This window comes from Lathyrus oleraceus, chromosome 6 (genome assembly GCF_024323335.1).
Source record: "Lathyrus oleraceus cultivar Zhongwan6 chromosome 6, CAAS_Psat_ZW6_1.0, whole genome shotgun sequence".
NCBI lineage: Eukaryota > Viridiplantae > Streptophyta > Magnoliopsida > Fabales > Fabaceae > Lathyrus > Lathyrus oleraceus.
In genome coordinates this window covers 501,028,347-501,050,422 of record NC_066584.1, presented here as the reverse complement: position 1 = coordinate 501,050,422, position 22,076 = coordinate 501,028,347, and the positions used below count along the sequence as shown (strand labels likewise).

Sequence of the window (22,076 nt, the reverse complement as noted above, 5' to 3'; positions counted from 1 at the left end):
AAGCGATCAGCCATATTTATATTTAAATTGTTTGGTCAAAATTAAATATCTAGATTTTAATTCATCTTTTAATTATTCGGTCAAGATTAAACTTTCTAAATTTTTATTATTTTTTTCAAATGTTATGTTAAATATAAATCCTCAACCAAACATGGATATACATAATGGTTGTTTTGAGTGTCTTCTTTATAATTAATGTTACGTAATATAACACTTTTTTATTTGTTATTTTGATTTCCAGATGCAACCAAAACTTGTATTTTGTAATAGTACTTATATCCATTGTGTTTGATAATAGATAAATATATATTTTTCAATATGAAACTTGATGTCTTGATATAAATGATGTGAGTGACTATCAAAATATTCTATTTTTTATGAAAATAAAATGTTTTAATTATAATTATGTTCCTCTTATTTTAATTTTTCACAAAACTAGTATTTCTATTTTAAATTTAAATTCTTCTCATATTTTTTATAACTAATTTAACTATGATTGTTATGGTAGTTAGTTAGTTGGTTATTAGATAGTTAGACACTTTATTTACATTTGATTTGAGTGGTTAGTGTATCTGTAAATTCCACCTCACAATGTAATTGATAATAACTTCCATAATAATACAATTCATTCAACTTTCTTTCACACAATCATCCCTTCCTCTCAATCCAAGTGCAAGTGTGTTTGCACTAACAAATTGTATCCATAGCTCTTTGGTTTTGTGCATAGGTGGTCGTCCTTCTTAATATTGTGATTCATATCTGCTGCAAAGATGAATGGTAACAATGAAATTTCCCAACTCTCTTCCAATTCTTGATGGCAAGAATTTGATCCGATGGCATAAACAAATGAAATCCTTATTTGGATTTCAAGAAACTCTCGACGTTGTCCTTAAGCGTGTTCTAGAGCTTGCATGCCACGCAATAAATATTCAGAAGACAAGTCACAAAGATGCAAAAAAGAAAGATTGTTAGGCGTCATACTGCATTCAATTTGCAGTTGATGATGCAAAATTTGATGGCATATCTTATGTTGTATCGACAAAAGAAGCATGAGATATTCTTGTCAAATATTATGAAGTAGGTGAAAAGGTCAAGGATGTCAAGCTGCAAGCTTTAAGGTACAGTATGAGTTACTGCAGATTGGTGAAGATGAGAAGGTTGTAGGCTATGTGTCCAAGGTTCATAATCTTGTTAATATGATGAAGAGTTATGGTGAAACAATGTCTGGCAAGATGATCATTGAGAAGGTAATGAGAACACCAACCTCTCATGTTGATCATGTCATCCTGGTTATATAAGAAGCGAGCAACATGGCCAAAATGAAGTTGGAGGATCTGGAAGCTCGTGAATTAAGGAATGTTCAACTAAGAGGTGTTCAAGAATCAATACAGGTCTTTCAAGCTCAAACCTGTGATAGCATGGTGGTTCTAATAAGGTTAAAGAAAAATTTGACAAAGGTTATAACAATAAGGGATCTTTGCCTCACTCTAAAAAGCTAAAGAATGACGAGAAGTCATCCGAGTTCTCAAAGAGAGAAGGAGAAACTTCCTATCTTAAAGAAAAACTTGACAAGAAAGGTGTTCAATGTTACAACTGTGAGAAGTGGGGACTGATAAGTGCCAAATTATGGTGAATTTATGCATAAAAAATGACACTTATTAGCTTCATTCTTTGGATTCACGAGTCAAAACCTCAACTTATGTTTAAATATTGTGTAGATTGGTCATTTGCAACTCATTTTGTATGTATGTTTACATTGGAGGAGCTTTGGACATAAAAAGCGGGAAAAATAGCTTCAACATGCAATTTTTGGAAGAAATCAAAACTTCAAGTGAGGCATAGTGCACTCAAAGCACGCTTGGAGGTAGCCAGACAGGGGGTAGCGCACTCAACACGATGTTCAGTAGGGCGCTTAACGCCATTTACGACAGTTTAAGTTATTTGTCCGTTAGCTGCGTTTAGCGCCAAATACAGGGCTAAGCGCAATCTGCTTTTTCATATTTATATAAATAGCTTTGCACTTCATATTTTTAGGGATATATTACATTTTGAAGAGAGAGAAACTTAAAAAACAACAGGAGAGGGTGCTTCTTGAAGATCGGAAGTTGTGGTTCACATCAATCATTGGGAAATCACGATTGATGCGTGTTCATCTTCGTTCTTCTCTTTGTATCTAGCTACCATGAGTAGATAAATCCCTTTCTTGTTGGGATTGGATGTAAGTTCTCCGTAACAGTGTGTATTTTTATTGATCATGACGTTGTATGCATTCTCTTTATGAATCCATATCAATGCAATCCTTGTTTACTTATTTTACATATTGATTTGAACTGTTATTGAGAAATACTCTTTAAATCTCGATCTAGGATAATCATTTGTTAGATGCTAAACTCTAGACATAAATTTAGATTTAACATTCACTTGAGTATCGAGTCTTAATGCTACCATATTGTTTAATAGGCTGAGAGATCGTCGATTCTACAATATGGTTGAACTCTCATCAAGAGTTTAGACATAAATATTGTCGGCGAGCGATACATGCTGATATTGATAAATATTTAGATTCTATATAACTGATTGGTAAATTACATATTCTATCGGTGGCTGAAATCCAATCCTGACAAGCTCTCATCTCTTTGAAACTTTTTCTATCATTTATTGATTTACACTTTATAACAAACATCTTTCAAGCTCCCGCTTAAAATCATAGTAACTGTTGAACGAAATTGATATCGCAGTAGTCCCTGTGGATACCACAAAACAAATACTTACCCTTGATAGCAATACTGCAGTCAATAGAGGCACATATCCAATAACTGCTGGTACAACAAAGGGAAAGATGATTTGAAGGATATAAATATGGCGATGGAGAAAATATTGCACATGAAGGATCCATTGATTCAGGAAGAATGGTGCTTATGATTGCAGTCTCAGATGAACAATACTGCTTATGATTTAAACATGTTAGAAATCCACCACAACATATGGAGAATTTCTATCAATCTTGACGAACAAGATTGTTATCAACCACACAATGATAATGATAATGAAAAGAAAGGAACGACTGAGAAATAAATAAAAGAATGTTGGAGAAGAAGAATATTTTCTGCAAAGTTTTCCCTCTGCCCACAACCTGTGAAAAACTTCTTTATTCACTTTGCAACTGTAAATTTATGTGAATCCAATGTTATGAGTTCTTTTTTCTCTTCATACAAGAATAAGGGTTACTCCCTCTATTTATAGTTTTAGGTTAGCTTACTCCCTATCCAAATCCTAGAACTGTAAAAGCCCAAAATAGTTAACACTACTAAAAATAGGCCTAAGTCAAAATCCTGTGTGAAGCAATATGCTTCGACACTTCGACACACTAATATAACTCGACACACTAGGTGATTCGACACTTCCTTGCTTCTGTCGAGCAACATGCTTCGACACAAGGAATTGAAATTCAATATACCACCTAATTCATTGTGTCTAAGATATCTACATTCATCATAGCTCTTAGTCTTCTGAGCACTTCGACCTGCACTCCCTTCGTCATGATGTCTGCAATTTGATTCTCAGTTCTGCAGTGTTCCAAATTCATCTTCCCATCTGATACCTGCTCTCGAAGATAATAGAACCTCATTTCGATGTTCTTGCTTCGACCATGTGCTATCGGATTCCTTGCTAGATTGATAGCTGACATGTTGTCGATCTTCATGGTAATTGCTCCACGACTCTTCATTGTTACCTCTTCGACCAGATTCACCATCCAGGTTGCTTGACATGCACAAAGGGAAGCATCTATGTATTCTGCTTCGCACAACGATAATGCCACTACTGACTCCTTTCTCAAACTCCAAGCAACTGGTGCACCATCTAGTATAAACACATAGCCAATTATGGATTTTCGATCCTCAGCATCGCTACACGAACTTGAGTCGGTGTATTCCACTAGTTTGCATTCTTTTCCTTCATCAGCTTCAGGAAGCAAAATTCCATAGTTGAAAGTTCCTTTCATATGCCTTAGTATCCTCTTCGTTGCTTCTATATGTGATACCTTTGGCTTCTGCATGAATATACTCACCATACCTACACTCTATGCTAAGTCAGGCCTTGTGTGGCAAAGGTATCGTAGTGACCCAATAAGTCTTCTATATTGGGTTGGGTCGACATTATCTTCATCTGAATCTTTCGACAGTTGTAGTTCGGGCTTAACTGGAGTCGTAATTGGGTTACAATCTTGCATCTCAAATCTCTTGAGTATTTTGCCTGCATACCTTCTTTGATGCATCATCAAACATCTACCACTCTTGTAGAATTTGATGCCAAGGAAATATAAAATGTCACCCAAATATGACATTTCGAGTTCCTTGTTGAGATCACCTTTGGAGTCTTCGATCTCCTTCTTGCAGCTACCTGTTATCAACAAGTCATTGACATAGAGACATAGTATAAGCAATTCACTCTTGCTTCTTCTTACATATACTCCATGTTCAATTTTTCACTTTACAAAACCCATTCTCCCTAAGAAAGCCATCTATCTTCTTGTTCCAAGCTCTTGGAGCTTGTTTAAATTCGTACAGGGCTTTATGCAGCCTATACACCTTTCTTTCTTTGCCTTGTTTCACAAACCCAACTGGTTGTGCAACATAAACTTCTTCTTCTAAGGGGCCATTTAGGAATGCACATTTCACATCCATCTGACACATCTGCCAGTTGTTCATGTTTGCTAGACCAACAACCAACCTGATTGTTTCGATCCTAGCAACAGGTGCAAAAACTTTCCAAAGTCGATTCCTTCTTTCTAAAGAAATCCTTTCGCCACAAGTCTCGCCTTGTGTCGAGTCACTTATCCTTTGGGATTAAACTTCACCCTGTATATCCACTTCACATCGATTGCCTTCTTGTCTTGAGGAAATTCGACAAGTGACTAAGTGTTGTTGACTTTGATTGACTTCAGTTCTTTGTTCATTGCTTTCACCCACTTCGAATCTTTCAATGCCTCAATTGCATTGACTGGTTCGGCATCTGCATAGAAAGCATAGTGTACCAGCTCACCTTCTTCATTAACGACATCATCTGATGTAATCACACATTCTTGCAACCTTGCAGGCACATGTCTTATTCTTTGAGGTCTGCTTGAGCCTGCTTCACCTATGACTTCTTGTTGAACTTCTCTTTCGACTTCACTGGATGGTTCATCATATAAGATTCTCATTGAATCCTTCTTAACATTCTCATTCAAATCCCATTCCATAAGCTCATCTATGATCACGTCTCTGTTGATAACCACTTGCTTGTTCACTGGGTCGAACAACTTATATCCTCCACTCGAATGATATCCTATCAGGATCATCTGACTCGACTTGTCATTAAGTTTTCTTCTCAACTGATCTGGCACATGTCTATGTGTTATAGATACAAACACCTTTAGATGACTCAAGCTAGGCTTGACACCAAACCAACATTCTTCTGGCCTGATTCCTTCTAGCTTCTTCGTCGGACCCCTGTTCAGGATATATGTTACAGTCGACACAACTTCTCCCCATAATTCTTTGGGTAAATGCTTTCCTTTCAACATACTTCTCACCTTATTCATAATGATTTTATTCTTCCTTTCTGCGAATCCATTATGCTGTGGAGTGTAGGGCGGCACCACCTTATGCACAATCCCTTCTTTCACACATAATGCATTGAAGTCTTTCGGAACATATTCTCCACCACCATCAGTCCTCAGAATCTTGAGCTTTCGTCCGCTTTATCTTTCGACCATAAATTTAAACTTGGAAAATACCTCAATCACTTCACTTTTTTTCTTGATCAGGTAAGTCCACAGTTTTTGACTGAAATCATCTATGACTGTAACAAAATATTTGTTACCTCCCATCGAATCCACCTAGATAGGACCACATACATCAAAGTATATGACTTCAAGAATTTCCTTCGACCTGCTTCCTGCATCCTTACTGAAGTTGTTCTTGTGCTGCTTCACCTGCATACATTCTTCACACACTTTGTTCGGAATGTCGATTTCTGGTAATCCTGAAACCATATTTCGTATCTTCAAATCTTTGATGTATTTGAAATTGAGATGGCCAAGTCTATAATGCCATATCCATTCATCTATGTTGGCTGCTGTTGCAAGGAACTAATGCTCCATCACATTAAGCTCAATATTGAAGGTTCTATTATGAGACATTGGAGCCTTCAAGATCAACCTTCCATTTGAGTCGATAACTCTCATCATCTTGTCTTTGATCAACACCTTGTAGTTCTTTTCGACTAACTGCCCTATGCTGAGAAAATTGCTCTTCATGCCTGGTATGTACAACACATTTGAAATTAATGACCTCTTATCATCTTTCCTCATAATCAGAACATCACCAACACCTTCAGCTGTTAGAGTATTGTCATTTACAAATTCACCATGTTCTTCATTGAGGGCTTTATGTTGACAAATCAATCTTTCCTTCTAGACATGCGTGATGAGCATCATGAGTCCAAGTACCATTGGTCCTTGAATCTTTCTCCATATCTCATTGTAACCATCAACAACATCTCTTCTTCTTCTTCTTCATGTTTCACCAGCTTTGCATCAGTTTCTTGATTCTTCTGCTTTTCTGGACAATCACTAGAATATTGACCATGCTTCTGACAATTGTAACACTGAATGTGACTCTTGTCTGACTTTTGACCACTACCTCTTCCTCTACCTGCAACACCACCTCTTTAGTTTCCTTGGTTCCATGGTTTTCTCTGATTCAACCAGTTTCCTTCTTGCTGATTTTGACCAGTCGAATTGTTGTAGCCTCATCTGCCTTTGTTGCCATTCCAGCTTCCTTTGCCTTTCCTTTCTTTTGTTGATTGTGCCTGCAAATCCATATCACTCTTCGACTTTCCTGCAATACTTTTAGCCATTCTTTGTTCATGAGATTCATGTGTCCCTTAAAGCTCTTCCTTTGTCAGTTTTGATAAATCTTACGACTCTTTTATGGCTACTACCACACGGGCGGACTTTGTAGCGAACGACCTTAAGATCTTTCCAACAACAGATCTTGATGTCAACACTTCTCTGTATACCTTTATTTGATTCACCAGTTTCGTAGCCTTAGTGAAGAAATCAATTATGCTTTCATTATGTTCCATCTGAAGCAATTCATACGTGAGTTTGTAACCTCACCTCTTTCACCTTCTCCCCGCCTCCAAACGACTTCTCTAGAATTTCCCAGGCTTCTTTCACTGGCTCTACATCACTAACCTTTTCAAAGTTGTATGGATCAACACATTGATGGATTATAAAGATAGCTTTATAATCTTTCTTTTTCAATTCTTTATGTGCAACCCTTTCTTGATCAATCGCGTTTTCTGCAAGCGTTGTTACTCCTTCCTTCACAAGATCCCAAAGATCTTGATAACATAACACAATCTTCATCTTCTTGCACAAATTCTCATGATTATTATTTTTGAGAATGAGAAGGTTCACTGAAAAATGCATGTTTGGATGATTCATTGCCATCGTGATTTTCTTCCCACGAATCGCTAAAACCGGAGCTCTAGATACCTGATGTTGGAAATCCGCCACAACCTATGGAGAAATTATATCAATCTTGATGAACAAGATTGTTATTAACCACACAATGAAAATGAAAAGAAAGGAATGATTGAGAAAGAAAGAAAAGAACGTTGGAGAAGAAAAATATTTTCTGCAGAGTTTTCCCTCTGCCCATAACCTGTGGAAAACTTCTTTATCCACTTTGCAACTGCAAAATTCTGTGAATACAATGTTATGAGTTCTTTCTTCTCTTCATACAAGAAAAATGGTTACTCCATCTATTTATAGATTTAGGTTAGCTTACTTCCTAAGCCAAAGCCCAAAACTGTAAAAGCCCAAAATAGTTAACACTACTAAAAATATGCCTAAGTCGAAATCCTGTGTGAAGAAACATGCTTCGGAACTTCGACACACAAATACAACTTGACACACTAGGTGATTTAACACTTCCTTGCTTATGTCGAGCAACCTGCTTCGATACAAGGAATTACAATTCAACAAAACAGGCGCCCAACCAAAAGATTGGGGAATAAAGTTCCATAAGAAGTATGGAGTGGAAAGAAAACATCAATGAACCACTTAAATGGGTCTGGCTCAGTTTGCTACATACCCGATGCTATAAGGAGAAAGCTAGATGAAAAAATGAACCTATGATACTAGTTGACTATCACAAACTGAAGCTTATATGTTATTTTTGATGAGGATTCTGCCTGGAACAATGTCTCTAATAATACAGCCAAAAGGCCTTTCTTAAGTTCAACCTTGGATGAGGTAAATGATGAGCTAAATGAGACTCAAACTGTTGAAGTTGCTGAGCAGGGTCATGATAAGGTAGCCAATCACGATGAGGAGGAAGACATGGATCAAAGACCTCAAAGAACAAGAGGGGCTCCATCAAGACTTCAAGATATTGAAGTCATTGGTGATAATGAAGTCGCAACATATGAGTAATAGTGGGTCTGATATAAGTTTCTCAATCGGTCTAGTAGAACATGGATGACCCTAGAGTCTCTCATATGAAGGCTGCAAGAAGAATTTTGAGATACTAAAAGGGAACATTCAATAGTGAAATTCTTTTCCCAAGGAGTTCATATGGAAATAATGTAGTGATTACCTTCTATTCAGATGCATATTGATGTGGAGACAAGTCTGGCAGGAGAAGCACTACAGGTGTTTGGTGCTCCAATTTCATGATGTTCTAGGAAACTATAACATCCTGATTTTTAATAATTTTTTTTAATTATTGGCGTTTTATTTGTGTGTTATTCGAATTATTAGAATTTGAGAGCAGAAAAATAAAATAAAATAAAATAATATATATATATATATATATATATATATATATATATTGGAATTATTAGAAATAGTTGAATAATTTAGTTATTTAGTAATAAATTGAGAAAATAAAAATTTGGATAATTTTATTAAATATTTATTTAAATGGAATTTTTATTAATTAATAATAATACTAATAAAGTAAGAATTCAGGAGTTTGGTGGAAACTGGAATATTTTGAGAATGAGAGGTGGATTTGTGAGAAATTGAGTAAGTTGGACCAATAATGTAATAAGCAAATATTATAAAAATTAGGGTAAAATAAATAGGAAAGTTTGAGGGGAGGCTAAGTGATTGTACATGTAATTAGGAAGAGAGAGAAAATAGGCACCAAAGGAATTGGAAGAGAGAGAGAGGGGGGGAGCTAAGAAGTCATAGCCAGGAGTTTAAAAAGCTTCAATTTCAATGTAGGGGATATCCTTATTGATGGATGACAATAGACAGTCAGGGTGATGAGAGGTCCTTACCATCCCATCAACTCTAAAATTACACAAAAAATACCCAAGCGCATCGCACACTCAAAGATACAACAAAGTTGTCATCGAACTTTATTTATTTTTGAAGGAAAGGAAAAATATCGCTAAAACTCGGGAGAAGAGAAAATGGGTAAGGAAGTCGGTCATGCAAGGGGGAAATATTAACATCCCTCACATTTGTTGTATTCAACGGGAACCATTTTGCTTGTTCTTTGCTCGAACGAGTGTTACTATCTAAAGATTACTCGCGAAAGAAAAAAAAGAATGGAATAAACAAAGTGCTCAGTGAGGATTAGGGCCCTCATACCTACGTATTCTTATAGTGCAATTAGGAACTCAGAGCTCTATAGTTCATAGAACTAAATGTGGGAGATGAAAGAAATTGTGATAAAGGTATGGTTTGAACCAAAAGATAATGTTGTTTGAACCCATAGGGTAGGTATATCTGAACCAATGAGAAAAGCTATCATATTGACATAAAAATAAAGGGTTTTGCCTATATAAAGATGTAAGGTAAGTAAACAAAGGAAATGTTCTTGATTCAGAGGAAGACATTGGTTATTGGCCAAAGGTATATATGGAACTCTAAGAAATAATGTATTTGGTTCAAAGAGAAAGTGTATCATTGGGGATGAATGAAGGTATTGAAGGTATTGAATGATGAAAGATCTGGATAGTGCCATAAGGTAGAAGAATAATTAATATGCTCGCCAAGAATTCAAACCCTTATGCCTACGTATTCTCATCGTGCAATGAGAAATTCATAGCTCCGTAGTTCTTAGAACTAAGATGGAAAAACTGAAAAAGAGGTGTTTGCCTAAGCAACTAGGACTGACAAGACAAACACAAATGAAAGGGTATGACTGAAGTGATGAGAAGTATAACTTGTACCAAAAGACAATGGTATTGTTGGAATCGACAAGGTAATGATATTTGAATCAAAGAGTAAAGGTGACATGAACCAGTATATGGTATGACCAAAACCAAAGGGGTTTTCCTAACATTAGGACTTTCAAGAGAACACAAATGAAATGTTTGTCTAAATACTAGAGAAAAATCAAGAACTTGATAATTTATAGACGGTTTATTTATTTAAATCATTTTTAAATTATTATCTAGAGTATTTTATGATTAGTTATGCAAGAAAGGATTTAAACTTCAATATGTGTGAATATAAGCATCACCTATATTTATATTTAAACTTATTGGTCAAAATTAAATATCTAAATTTTAATTTCTCTTTTAATTATCCTCAATCAAGATTAAACTTTCTAAATTTTTATAAAAAAAATTCAAATATAAAATTTAAATTCTCATGCAAACATGAAGTCATAGAGTTATGATTATACATAAGGAAAATTTAAATATAAATTTTTAAGTGTAGTTTTTTTTATTTTTCAATTAAAATATGTAAATCTATAACTTTTTCCTACTATTTTCATTTTTTAAATAATATTTAAATACATGTGTTATATTTTTATTAAAAAAATAGTAAAAAAACACACATAATAAATTTAATTTAATTTTTCTCTGATATATAATCTATTTCGTGCTAGAAAATGGTTGTTTTGAAGAATTTTTTATTCAAATAATTCATTTTCTATAAAATTCTAAAATAACCTACATTTCAGATTAATTCCCAAACTACCCCACTCTTAAAAAAAATATTAATATATAGATGTCAGATGAATTGGCGCATACCCATAAATTTAAAGAGGATGCGCCAATTGAATTGGCTACAACACACGTTGCTGCCAATCCAATTGGCGTATATGTGTAAAAAATGAGAGGAGACGTCAATTGGTCTGCCTCCTCTGTGTATTGTGTATTTTTTTTATATAAATAGAGGTGTTGTGTGATTCATTTTTACATATTTCTTTTTATTATATTACAAACATGGTTCGTCTTCGTTGCCGCTATAGAAAAATGATTTTTTCAAGAGACAAGCCTCCGATGGAGATGCTCTTCTGGAACAGTTGTCATTTGGAGCAACTACAGAGGGAGTTGGTTCATTGGTTAGATGGAAACATACCTGAAGGCGAAAAAATTAGAAGTATTGAGAGACACGATGTCGTACGTGGATGAGTGCGAGTTAAAAATGATAAAGATGCTAGGGAAGTGATGTTTATACCAAATGCTATCAGTTTGATTGTTGTAATCAGTTAGAAATGTTATTTTTAAATGTTATGGTTAAGTATTTTTATTTGTTTTGATATTTGTTGTGCATGTTGTTTATTCAGATTTGTTCGATTTTAAGTGTGTTTAAGTTGGAGTGATGTTTGTTGTTAACCTTGTTGTAACAAAAAGTTATTAATATATCAAAATCAAAGATTACAAAAATTGAAAAGAGATACTAAATTATGACGCAGAGATTGCTTCGAGTTTGGGACATTTTTTTATTATGTCCTGGTTGACGACATATACTATATAATCTTATCATTTTATCAGCTGTATCTATTTATGTTCTAATACGCGTGCTATTTGACCGTCCTTTTTTCTTTCTTCGCATCTCATCATTGTATCAAACTATGTCCCCTTGATATGGAAGTCAATATTCCTCCATTGTTAGCACTTAGAAGCTCACGATATAGAGGTTCATGACGGTAATGACCTTGTAAACATCAGATAGATGGTTTTAAGCGTCCTGGAGAGTATGTGCGCATGCCGCAATGACATAGGAGCAAGGTATATGGAAGGCCTGAAACTTGCCATAGTCGCACCAACTTCTGTTTAGTCTGACAACATAGGATGAATTTGTCCTCCCCTCATTGTGGTCCATTGTTTTATGTACACTTAAATTTTTCCTATGACGGTTGATGGGAAAATAGCAAGTGTACTATTTTTCTCACTGTAGTAATAAAAGGGAAATTCCCTGTTTGTCGATCTCAAGGACTGCTTAACGATACAGAGTTTATAGATTGTTTCAATTAGACAAAAGCCTTTGGTTTTTGTGTTGTGAGTAATTATACTACCAATTGCAAATAAATAAAACAAGTAAAAGGTTGAACAAGAGACAAATGAGAGAAGATTGCTAGGGTTCGGTGAATGAAACTTCTTGTAACAGATATAATTTATGAAGGCTTAGACAATAATTCTGTCCAATTAATTCCGGTCCTCAAGGGTATCTATTCCTAATTCTTTAGTGAAAAGACCTTTGATTATATAACCTAATTACTATGTCCATAAATAATTAAGTTCATACTCAAGCATTCGAATATCAAGAATTACCGGTCAGATAGAAAATCCCTAGTCCTAGGTTATTTTTACTATCCAGAATTCTTATACATATCAATGAATAATTACTGTCCAGCTTAAACTATTCATATTAATCATCATTCGTTGGTCCGACGAATAAAGCATAAAGAGCGGTAATAAGAACAAATCAATGGAAAAGAAGAAATAGTCAATGCACTCATAAACATAAAATCTGTCACATTCAGAATCAGGGTCACCCCCCTAGCAATGGGGGGTTTAGCTACTCATAATCGAAATAAAAACAAAAATTAACATTGTTGTCATTACAGAATTTCGTGAGGAATCAATCTTCAATCGTCGGAAAACTCTTGAACATATGAATCCTCTGATAATCGTAGAGTCTCCAGCTCTCAAAACGCGTCTTTTTTCTCTCCAAAATCGTCCAACCCCTGGAAAATCGTGTTCTGCCCTCTAAATAGCTATTCAGTTGGACTTTTCCTGATTTTGGGCTCCATACGCGTATTGCCCAGTCTCATACGCGTATTGCCTAGTCTCAAACGCGTACTGCACGTAAGACAGCCTCTGATACGCGTATTGCCCAGTCTGGTACGCGTATTGCCCAGTCTGGTACGCGTATCACCAGAAGCTTGTCTTTTGGCTAGATTTTCCATCCCTCTTGTCATATACGTATGCTACGCGTACTGGGAAGGTCCATACGCGTATCATGTAAGGCCATACGCGTATGGACAGCAGGTTCTCCAAAAATTGATTTTTTCTTCCGTTTTCTTTCTCGGGCTCAATTTCGCATCTGGCGTTTGATTCCCTGAGCTTCCAAACTAGTTTTTTACCTGCTAACATAACCAAAAGTGTAAAATATCCTCAAGAAACTCATAAGTAACAACACACTTTATATTATAGAATTGAGCTTATATCTAACTAAAAATGCTTCAGTTTACACAGTTTATCTGACTTATTTACGGTTAAATAGTGGAATATCTAGCATAAATGGTGACTGATCAACGATCAAAGATTATAACCGCGCGTGTGCTAGATTTGATAGTTTCCTTTTTAATCACTTTCATACAGCATTCACTGAATAATTGACCTGACATTAACACTGCACTCCATCTTTCGCCTCTGGTTGCGAAGGTCGATGCCAACCTAAAATAGGTTGTTCTCACCAATGCGGTTATTGATAGATTTCTAATCCCTTTGAAGACGTCATTCATGCATTCCACAATGTTTGTTGTCATGTGGACCCATCGACATCCTCTGTCAAATGCCCTTGTCCACTACTCTAATGGTATGTTATCCACCCACCTTCCTGCATCTGCATTTGACAATCTAATTTTGTCACGATAATGTTGAAATGACGGCTGAGTTAGAGCATACCCTGCATTCACCACTTTTTTGCAAAGGTTCTTATCTTTGATTGCACGCATGAAGTTTTGTGCGATATGTCTAATGTAATAGACACGGGTAGAAGAAGGATTATAACATTTGTTGTCATGGTTATTGTAAGCACTCTCAATAGCAGCATGTCTATCTGAAATCAAATAGAGATTGACTTATGGAGCGACATGTGTTCTGAGATGACTAAGGAAGAAACCCAACCACCAGGATTTCACCTTCAAACAGAGCAAAGACAATGGGAAAGACATTATTATTGCCGTCTTGTGCAACAACCATAAGCAAAGTGCCCTTGTATTTTCTGTATAACCATGTTCCATCAATTTGAATAATAAGTTTGCAGAATGCAAAACCTTTTATGCATAGTTGAAACGCCCAAAAGAGGCGATGAAAAATTCTATTTCCACCAACACAAGTTCCGACTGACGTAAATGCTGGAAATATCTCCATAATTGCAACAGTCCTCGATGCGTATGTTTTAAGGCCCCATAAAAACCATGACAATGCTTTGTATGTATCCTCCCAGTTGCCAAATACCTGTTCAACAACCTTTGTCCTTGCAATCCACACTTTCTTGTAAGAGGGAGTATAATTATATCGTGTGACGATATGAGATATTATTATACTCACCTTCACTAATGGGTCTTTGTTAACAAGCCGCAAAATATCTTGACATATCAATTCAACGCTTAATTTTCGGTGATCCTGTATAATATTACTAGCAATGCAATTGTGAGGTGGGTCTATAGAAGTTATCTCCCAAGAATCACTTCTATTCCCGTGAGACGCAGCCAACCGAAACTTGCAAAGAATGTTACGATATTCGATGACATATCTTCTCGAATCAGTGCATTTCACGGTGAAATCAACTGAGTTATCAGTGCGTTTCTCGATTTTGACTTTTATATAAAATGTAAATTATTTTTCAAAAAAATTATACAACACACATAGGTGTCAGACCAATTGACGCATTCTCTTAAACCTAACACATATGCGCCAATTGGATTGACATCACTAGATGCATAAGTCAATCCAATTGACATCACCTCTTTAATTTAGAGAGCATACATCAATTCACCTGACACTCTTTAAAGTGGATTATTTTGAAAAGTATCTGAAATATGGATTATTTTGAGAATTTTTTTTATAAAATAGATTATTTAAGTAAAAAAAATTATTTTGAGTGTCTTCTTTTATCATTAATGTTATATGATATAACACTTTTTTATTTGTCATTTTGATGTCCACATGCAACCAAAACTTAATACAACTTTTTATTTTTATTATGGTATTTTAATATGATTGAACAATCTAACTCTTAATTGATACATTTTAAAAATTCTTTTTTTTTGTCAATCGTACTCGTAATTTGTTCATTTCAAAAATACCATATTTTGTAATAGTACTTATATCTATTGTAGTATCTATAGAATATGATTTGTCTGAATTTATCGTTGGCCTAAACTTGCGATGAAAGTATTTGATAATAGATAAATATATGCAATTTGATTTGTTGATATAAATGATAGATGAGTGACTATCAAAAGCTTTTATACCATAATCTCAACTTGTTTGGTTATCCAAAAAGAACATGGCAAATAGACGAGAAAGGTAAAGAAAAATGCTAGTCACATGGTTGGGACAACCAAACGAAGGAACTTTCGAAGCAATTTCAACCTCTTGAAAATGATGTCTTAGGATAAAAGCACTCAATGGCATAAGCTAATTAAACTTAGCAGAATGGAAAAGTAAAGAGAAAGACACACTCATGTGAAATAATGCTTTCCAACCACTCCTTTGATTTTCAATCTTTTGTGCCAAACGTGTTTAGTTATTGACTATAAAATATGGACACAAAAGAGCAAATATCGTTGACTTTAAAATATGGACACAAAAGTGCAAATATTTGACTATAAAATATGGACATAGAAAATCAAATATTATTCACTATGATATCCCTATGAAATATGAACTCAAAAAACACAACCTTGGAAGCTAAATAAGTGTATTTTTATTTTATTTTATGACCAATATTATTGACTATGATATGACTATGACATGTCTATGAAATATGAACAATCTTCACACTTTTTAATTTAAAATGTTTTTTTAAGGACAAAATTATAAAAGACTTTTATAAAGATTAAAATGGACAATACTTTATATACACAATTAAGTGGATTTGAAGTCAAAAAAATTGACACCGATTAATATCTTGAAGTCAAATCTTTTAACTTGATTGATTATTATTTTGATAACAAAAAAAGATAATGTTACTTAAAAATCAAAATTAAGAATAATTTTTATACTCTATAAAAAATCTCAATTCAGTAAGATATTTGGTTCAAAAGAGTATTAAAGTGAATTGAACCCGAAATATTTTTAAATATTTAAAATCTTATTTTGACATATTTGATTTCTCTTAGATATAATTTACTTTATTTTCAAAATTGATTTTAACTTGAAATTAAGGTTTACAGTCTAAACATAATTTTAGACGCATAAGTTATTTTTAAACTCATTTTCATATAAATTTATCCAAATATCAACCACTCTTCATTCATCATACTTTTAACTAAAATTAATTTTATAAAAATCAATTTCACTAAAAAAAATCAAATTTTATATTTAGAAAACCAAACATGCACCTCAAACTCCTCAAACTCCTAAAGCTTTTTAGCTCTTCCACTATCAATAAATTAAAATCTTTAGACCCTTACCTAAGAAGAAATGAATCATTATAACAATTAACTACAAAAACCAATAGAATAACTTTCCACCAATGGATTCTTTCAACTAGTCACAAGAAATGTTATTAAAAAAAGTATATCATATAAAAATCATATTTGATTTAATCATAAATATGTTTATCTCTATCTCTTTTACATCATAAACAATATTCAACATCAAAACATTGATGTCAAAAAATCAATTTCATACAAGCTATTATTAGGTTGTAGGAGAAAACCTCTTCTTCAACTTAGAAAGCTCCTTAGAATTAAATCCAAAAGCTTTTTCCAAAAGCTCATCTTTAATCTCAGATCCAAAGACAACATTAGGAATTTTCATCAAACCAGGATTCTGGCTATCAAAGCTCCCAAAAATGGTAGCAGGAACATCACCAACATTCATCTGAAAATGCACAAGTCCTCTTGGAAAAACCATCACCTCACCTTTCTCCAAAACCTTAGCGAAAATCTTGTTCTTAGTATCAACAAATCCCGAATAGATTTTCCCCTCCATCACAATAGCAACTTCTGTTGCTCTTGGATGAAAGTGAGGGACATTGACACCGCCAACGTCAAAATCAGCTCTCACAAACGAAACTCCAAGAGTGTTCAAACCTGGAAACACGTTTGAATTCACTCCCAGGGATGAAAATCCGGTTTGTTTGAAGTTTCCGGGAAGTTTTATGCCGGAGAAAGTGAAGTCTTCAATGGTTGCTGTGGATGAGTTTTTGCAACTTTCTTGTGGTTTGGCTATGCAGAAATCCAGAACTGGATCTGGATCGGAACAAAAAGATGAAGTGATGAAAAAGATAAGAACTAGAAGAATTGATATTTTGTTGTTTTTCATGGTTTCTAAAATTTGAAAGGTGCTTGGAGTCAAATGAGTTTGCTTTACATATTACATATTGCTCTATCAATTATTGAGTACCATATTTATAGGCCATGGGGATATTTTTGGGGTGAGAATTTTATTGAGGTTAATTTAATTGATATTGAGATATCAATTTCCTTTTGACAATATATAAAAAATATAGATTAATTAAAAATGATTAAATATTATAATTATTATTAAAATGACCAATTATGAAGTTGAGCTGCATTATCCATTAAGTTAATTTGAATTTTGTTTGGAATAAAGAAAAAGTATTAGTTGGAAATTATAAATGACAGCAACCACCAAGTCATTAGTTGCAATATTGGATTAACTTGTAAGCAAAAGAATGGGCGATAGTGAGGTCGGCAGTTGAGTTGTTTCCAATGATCTCTAAAAGGAAGACTACTCTTCGTCGTCTTGTATGCTCCAAACAAATTGGTAGCATTGCATCATGAATATCCTACAAAACCTTAGAAACTACTATTTACTAGCTTTTATATTCTAACCACTAGCTTTTATATTCTAACCCATAATAAAATGGTTACAAGTTCAAGCACTAATCAAGTTTTGTCGGTGCAAACAACTGGTTTCAAATTTAGTGGAAGATCAAATTTTTCTATTGAAAACGGTTGATGGAGTTGTGTTTACCAACCAATGGGTATGGAGAAACTATGAAGAAAAGTTTTATTGAACCAACGGAAGAAGATAAAGGAAAAGCTGATGAGAAATAAGTTGAGAATCACCTTTAACTCAACGAAAAATCTTTATTTTTGATATGTCAATCTGTAGAGCTATTTGTTTTTGACAAAATTTTCCATGCCAAAACAGTTAAGGAGGCTTGGAAAATTTTACTTAAAACATATGAAGGTGCTCACCCAGTTAAACAAACGAGGTTGCAAGGATTAAAACGTCAGTTTGAGCTAATGGAATAAGGACAAGATGAAAGCATTCATGAATATTTTTCACGAATGGACAAACTAGTCAATGAAATGAAATCCAACGGTGATGACATAAAGGAGGGAGATGTTGTGGAGAAAACTATATGCACTATTTCAAATCGTTTTGATTACGTAGTAACAGCAATTGAAGAAGGAAAAGATGTCACCACAATGACTTTAAATGATTTGTAAGCATCTTTGGAGTCACGTGAGATGTGGATGAACGAGAGATCAAGTGGCACATTTGAGCAAGCTTTAAAAGCTCAAACAAATGTGATAAATGACGGACTTGTGCAAAGAAGGCCAAACCACTTTCAAAGAGGATATAGTTCTAAAGGTAACTGGAGAAATTCTCAAACTGACTTAAGACAAAGCACACGAGGTAATGGCTCTTTTCAAAATAAATATAATATTCAATGTCACAAATGTCAAAAGTACGAGAATTTTCAATCAGAATGCAAATCTCATATTCAGTGTCATAATTGTAAAAAGTATGGTCATTATAGTCGAGAATGTCGTGTTAAATCATTGAATGTTAGAGATAGTCATGCTCGAGTTACAGAAATTGAAGATGATATGAAAATGGTGCTTACAACATGTCATATTATAGCCGATTAAAATGATGATCAATGGTTGCTAGATACTGGTTGCAGTAACCATTTAAGTGGGAATAACGAACTATTTAGTAACTTAGATGAGAGTTTTCGCAGCATAGTCAAGCTCGGTGATAATTCAAAACTTCAAGTTTTGGGAAAAGAAAAGATTGCCATCAGATTGAAGGATGGATCTTTGAATTATATTTATGATGTATTCTATGTACCTAATACATGTTATATTCTCTTAAACATTGGACAACTTGCTGAGAAAGGATATGATTTAAACTTCAACAAAAGAGGCTACACTGTCAATGACACTGAGATGAGCCTCATAGCAAATACAAGCATGTCAAGGAATCGTCTATTTCCAATGAACATCGAGTATGGTGCTAATATGTGTTGCAAAACTATAGTTATTGAAGATAATTGGCTTTGGCACATGTGTCTTGGACACTTCAACTTTGAAAGCATAAAGTTTCTTGCAAATAAGAAATGGGTTACTGGCTTGCCTGTTATCCAAGTTCCTAATCAACTATGTGAAGCTTGTGTAGTTGGAAAGAAGCATCGATATCCTTTTCCTAAAGGGAGTGCATGGAGAGCTACAAAACCACTTGAGCTTGTGCACTCTGATTTATGCTATGTGGAAGTACTATCTAATAGAGGTAATAAATATTTTATTACTTTCATTTATGACTTTAGTAGGAAGACATGGATTTATATTTTGAAAAATAAATCGGATGTAGTGATGCACTCAAAAGATTTATGGCGTATGTTGAAAGACGAAGTGGTTATACTCTGAAAACCTTAAGAGCTGGCAGGAGAACAAAGTATATTGTATATGATGATTTCTTGAGAAAGCATGGAGTTAAGCATCAAATGACTGCAAGATACATTCCTCAACAAAATGGAGTGGCGGAAAGAAAGAATAGAACAATCATGAATAATATGAGAAGCATGTTGCATTGCAAGAATTTACCCAATTTTTTGGGCCGAAGCAGTGACTTGTACAGTATACCTTTTAAATAGGTGTTCAGTGAAAAGTATACGTGATAAAACTCCACAAGATGCTTGGAGTGGGCAAAAGCCAAATTTGAGTAACTTGAAAGTTTTTGGTTGTATTGCTTATGCACATGTTCCTGATCAACTGAAGAAGAAGCTTGATGACAAGGCCGAAAAGTGCAAATTTTTAGGATATAATGAAGAAACAAAAACCTACAAATTGTACAATCCAGAAACTCAAAAGGTAGTCATCAGCAAGGATGTTGCCTTTGATGAAGATGGATCATTGGATTGGTCAGAAAAGAAAAAAGAGTTGTTGCATGTACCAGTTACTATAAATGAAGAAGTAGATGATAAAGTTAATGAACCATCCACTGTACCAACATTTGATGAACTATCCACTGAACCAACACAAGACTCACCACCTCGTAGATATCCACAACGGGAACGTCACCCACCTCCTCACTTGAAAGATTATGAAGTTGGTCAATATCATGATCTTGATAATATGGAAGAAGAAATTACTTATTATGCCTTATTTGCTGATTGTGATCATGTGACACATGAGGAAGCAGCCAATAAAGATTGTTGGATGAAAGCAATGGATGAAGAAATTCATGCAATTGAGAAAAATAATACATGGGAGTTAACTATACTTCCAGAAGGAAAGAAGCCAATTGGAGTCAAGTGGGTGTACAAAACTAAGTACAATCCAAAAGGAGAAGTAAATCGCTTCAAAGCACGGTTAGTAGCAAAAGGGTACAAACAAAAACCCGACATTGATTATTTTGAAGTTTTGCTTCAGTTGCTAGAATGGACACGGTACGCATGATTCTTTCCCTTGCTACCCAAAATCAATGGAAGATATTTCAGATGGATGTTAAGTCGGCCTTCTTGAATGGTGTGCTTGAAGAAGAAGTTTAAGTAGAACAACCGTCAGGTTATTTACAACAAGGAAATGAAGGTAAAGTGTACAAGTTGAAGAAAGCGCTATATGGATTGAAGCAAGTGCCTAGAGCTTGGTACACACGTATTGACACATATTTGATCAATAATGGATTCCATAGAAGTCAATATGAGCATGTTTTATACGTCAAAGCAAACAAGGATGAAAAAAATGTTGTTATTGTTTGCTTGTACGTGGATGATCTTATCTTCACCGGTAATGATAATAAATCGTTAGCAGATTTTAAGGAGAGCATGTCCACTCATTTTGAAATGATAGATATGGGTCAAATGTCTTATTTTCTAGGCATTGAAGTGAAGCTGGCAGATGAGGGAATTTTTATTTCACAAAAGAAATATGCATCAGATATTCTGAAGAAATTTAAGACGGAATCATGTAAACCAATGCTAAGTCCAGTGGAAGAAAAATTGAAATTAGAAAAAAGAAAGTGACAGTGATGTTGTCAATTCAGAAGGCTGATGGGAAGCCTCAGGTACTTGACAGCAACAAGACCTGATATAGTTTATGAAGTTGGACTTATAAGTAGATTCATGGATTCGCCAAGACAATCACATTGGCAAATTGCAAAGAGAATTTTGAGGTATGTCAAAGGAACAATTGATGAAGGAATTTTGTATTCAAGTTCTACCAAGCCAGAGTTGATTTGATACACAAACATTGATTGGACAGGTGAAACTGAAACCCGAAAAAGCACATCGGGCTATGTTTTCCATCTCAGTATAGGCGTGTTCTCTTGGTCCTCTAAGAAACAACAAGTAGTTGATTTGTCAATAGCAGAGGCAGAGTACATAGCAACAATAAATTATGCTACTTAAGTTATTTGGTTACGAAGAATATTAAGTGAATTGCAACGTCATCAAGATGGTCCAACGAAGGTATTATGCGACAACAAATCAACGATTGCTCTAACAAAGAATCTAATATTTCATGGGCGTAGCAAACATATTGACATTAAGCATCACTACATTCGAGACTTGATAAGAGATAAGGAAATTGTGGTGGAGTATTGTATTTGAGAAG

General features: G+C 34.5%; 2 protein-coding genes across 2 annotated transcripts; one reads left to right on the top strand and one right to left on the bottom strand.

Annotated features, from left to right (window-relative positions):
* Nucleotides 1-16,782: 16,782 nt before the first annotated feature.
* On the bottom strand, nt 16,783-17,676 carry LOC127093494 (germin-like protein subfamily 3 member 2). Its single transcript, XM_051032438.1, has one exon. It carries the CDS (start codon nt 17,527-17,529, stop codon nt 16,903-16,905), a length of 627 nt encoding a protein of 208 aa, XP_050888395.1. The 5' UTR covers nt 17,530-17,676; the 3' UTR covers nt 16,783-16,902.
* Nucleotides 17,677-18,524: 848 nt separating this feature from the next.
* Nucleotides 18,525-20,921, top strand: LOC127096440 (uncharacterized). Its single transcript, XM_051035008.1, has 3 exons — nt 18,525-18,682; nt 19,148-19,752; nt 20,089-20,921. Exons 1-3 carry the CDS (start codon nt 18,525-18,527, stop codon nt 20,919-20,921), a joined length of 1,596 nt encoding a protein of 531 aa, XP_050890965.1.
* Nucleotides 20,922-22,076: the final 1,155 nt, after the last annotated feature.

Bases quoted from the DNA above. Each gene is read 5' to 3' on its own strand.
- LOC127093494 (XM_051032438.1), bottom strand. From the start codon at position 17,529: ATGAAAAACAACAAAATATCAATTCTTCTAGTTCTTATCTTTTTCATC.
- LOC127096440 (XM_051035008.1), top strand. From the start codon at position 18,525: ATGGACAAACTAGTCAATGAAATGAAATCCAACGGTGATGACATAAAG. The intron at 18,683-19,147 runs GTAAGCATCTTT...TACTGGTTGCAG, and splicing joins ACAATGACTTTAAATGATTT to TAACCATTTAAGTGGGAATA. The intron at 19,753-20,088 runs GTAATAAATATT...GGGCCGAAGCAG, and splicing joins GGAAGTACTATCTAATAGAG to TGACTTGTACAGTATACCTT.